The sequence below is a fragment of the Tachysurus vachellii genome, chromosome 5 (genome assembly GCF_030014155.1).
Source record: "Tachysurus vachellii isolate PV-2020 chromosome 5, HZAU_Pvac_v1, whole genome shotgun sequence".
Lineage (NCBI taxonomy): Eukaryota > Metazoa > Chordata > Actinopteri > Siluriformes > Bagridae > Tachysurus > Tachysurus vachellii.
Genome location: NC_083464.1, coordinates 16,559,692 through 16,562,291, shown reverse-complemented (window position 1 = coordinate 16,562,291; position 2,600 = coordinate 16,559,692). Strand labels below are relative to the sequence as shown.

At 41.6% G+C, this 2,600-nt stretch overlaps 1 protein-coding gene across 1 annotated transcript; it reads right to left on the bottom strand.

Annotated features, from left to right (window-relative positions):
- Positions 1–456: 456 nt before the first annotated feature.
- On the bottom strand, positions 457–1,842 carry LOC132845440 (uncharacterized). Its single transcript, XM_060869407.1, has 3 exons — positions 1,795–1,842; positions 1,290–1,572; positions 457–1,098 (listed from the first exon to the last, which is right to left on the bottom strand). Exons 2-3 carry the CDS (start codon positions 1,569–1,571, stop codon positions 457–459), a joined length of 924 nt encoding a protein of 307 aa, XP_060725390.1. The 5' UTR covers position 1,572; positions 1,795–1,842.
- Positions 1,843–2,600: the final 758 nt, after the last annotated feature.

Sequence of the window (2,600 nt, the reverse complement as noted above, 5' to 3'; positions counted from 1 at the left end):
TTTGAATTACTCTTTCATATCACCAGCAACACACTGATGCGCTTTATATAAAACACTGCAGTCTTTGTGTTTTTATTTATATTGTAATTTTCTTAGACTCAGTCTTTTGTAAAACTCAAAAGTAGATTTATTTAAAGATTGATTTGTTTACATTTACATTTACATTTACATTTACAGCATTTGGCAGACGCCCTTATCCAGAGCGACGTACATAAGTGCTTAAATCTCTAACATTGAATACATTGTTCAAATGTATTCGGTAATCAAACAAGAGTTTTTACAGAAAAAACATTCTTAATAAAATAAAGAAAAATAGAATCACAAGTCATGACAATTAGCAACAAAACAAAAGTAAAAAACAAAACAAATACTGGATACACTGCTATTGTGGGAAAAAAACACACTTGTTTTGTGTGTGTGCACGTGTATGTGTGTGGTGGGGGCCTGGGGGGGGTCTTATGGATCCCGCCTTCTGTTTGGATCTGGCCACAAGACCTCGTCAACATCACAGGCGATGTCCTCGCGGGCTAGGCATCGGGGAAAATATCGTCTTGTGTGCCTAATCCACCCTTGGATGGATCCCACCTCAATGTCTCCACATGCCTCTTCCATTGCTTGCAGAAGAGGCATGCGGGTGTGTGGTTGCCGATCATAGACTTTCCACCGCCATGCTGAAAATAATTCCTCGATTGCATTTAGAAAGGGGCTGTAAGGGGGCAGGTATAAAGGTGTAAAATTGTTATGGTTGGTGAACCAATCTTGGATCAGAGCAGCCCGGTGGAAACTAACATTATCCCAGATGACAACAAACCTGGGCTGCTGTGGTTTGTCCTGTACAACTGCATGTAGTGCATCTAGAAATACAATGATCTGTCCTGTATTGTAGGGACCTAGAGTGGCATGATGATGCAGGACTCCTTGGACACTAATTGCAGCACACAAGGTGATATTTCCCCCACGTTGCCCAGGGACATTTACAACAGCCCTTTGTCCAACTATGTTACGGCCTCGACGCCTGGTTTTGGCCAGATTAAAGCCTGCCTCATCCACATAGATGAACTCATGTGGCTGTTCGGCGGCATCAAAATCCAAAACTGTCTGTAACAGAAAATATTGAATAATGTTACTGAAAACACATACAGTAACTACAATGTCTACATTTCTACACAAGTAGGGGCTGGGTTGGGTTAGTATAGACAAAAACTACAAGATACAGACAGAGCAGGTGGCAGCATAAACCCTCATTCCCACATCACAATATATAGTATGCAAAGTAAAGTGACACATACCTGCACATAATCATGGCGCAGATCCTTGACCCTGACACTGTTCCTCTCAAATGGCACCCTGTACAGCTGCTTCATTCTGAAGTTATGTTTCTGTAGGATGCGACTTATTGTAGAAATGCTGACCCTGTTGATATTGTTGAATACCATTCTATCTGCAATTATGCGCTGTTGCAACTCACGAAGTCGGATTGCGTTATTTTCTTGCACCATTTGAACGATGGCAAGCTCTTGTTCTTGAGTAAAGAGACGTTCCCTTCCACCTCGAGGAGGTAGCCCAACCATTCTGTAAAAAATGCCACCACAAGATGTCATTGGTTATGTTCTTTTTCAAATACTGTATTTTCAAACTGTACACAGTACTGTAACATCACAATGATACTCCTTTACATATACTTCACAGCACTACTCATTTTTGAATAGTACTTTACAGTAATACTGTAATAAGATACAGAATCATGTGACACATACAGTAGGTACAGTCTGGAGCAGAAACTTGAAGATATACCTGTTCTCCAGTCGGAATGTTCTTATTATCGATGCTACTGTGTAGCGACTGAGGTTAGGGAGGACTCTTTGCCCAGCCTCCCTCATGGATAAGCCATGATTTATGACATGGTCCACCAGAGTAGCCCTGATGTCACCCGATACACGTCTCCGCACTGGTCCTCGTCTTTGTCCTCTTCCACGTCCACGTCCACGTCCAACTCCTCTCTCTCTTTGTCCTCCTCTTACTCTTACTCGCATTGCCTCCATGCTTGCAAAGTTCTCAGAATGTCTTACCTGAGGCCTATTTGTAGTGCTAAGGCTCAGACCGATTGGTGTTCTGTTTTCTGTACAAGTGTTTTCAGGTGTGTATGTAAGTGCCTATAATTGCCAGATGAGTTTTGCATTTTGAACAGAGTGTTTTCCCAATGATAACAGGTGATTTCTTTTTTGAAAAATGTGTCTAATGTAAGAAAACGTGTGTAGTGTTTCGCAATAAGTGTGCTACAGTATTGCAAACAAAGTGAAAAGTTGACAATGTGTTTCAGCTATGGTTACACTGTGTTTAAGCATATGCTACAAGAAATTTAGGTATTGAGGCTTTGTCTAAGCATTCGGATTTAGTGTGCAAGCAATGGGCAAAAACTGTAACAAGTCAGACAACCCGGAAGAGGTTGGTATAGTTTGTGAATGGAAACTTACCATCATCGGACGAGACACCTTTCATGCACCTGTATATCTTTAATGACAGTCGTCTTGTCCAATGATCGGTAAGTTTCCATTCACAAACTATACCTACCGCTTCCGGGTTGTCTGAATCGGTGCACG

Bases quoted from the DNA above. Each gene is read 5' to 3' on its own strand.
- LOC132845440 (XM_060869407.1), bottom strand. From the start codon at position 1,571: ATGGTTGGGCTACCTCCTCGAGGTGGAAGGGAACGTCTCTTTACTCAA. The intron at 1,099-1,289 runs GTATGTGTCACT...TTTCTGTTACAG, and splicing joins TGCGCCATGATTATGTGCAG to ACAGTTTTGGATTTTGATGC.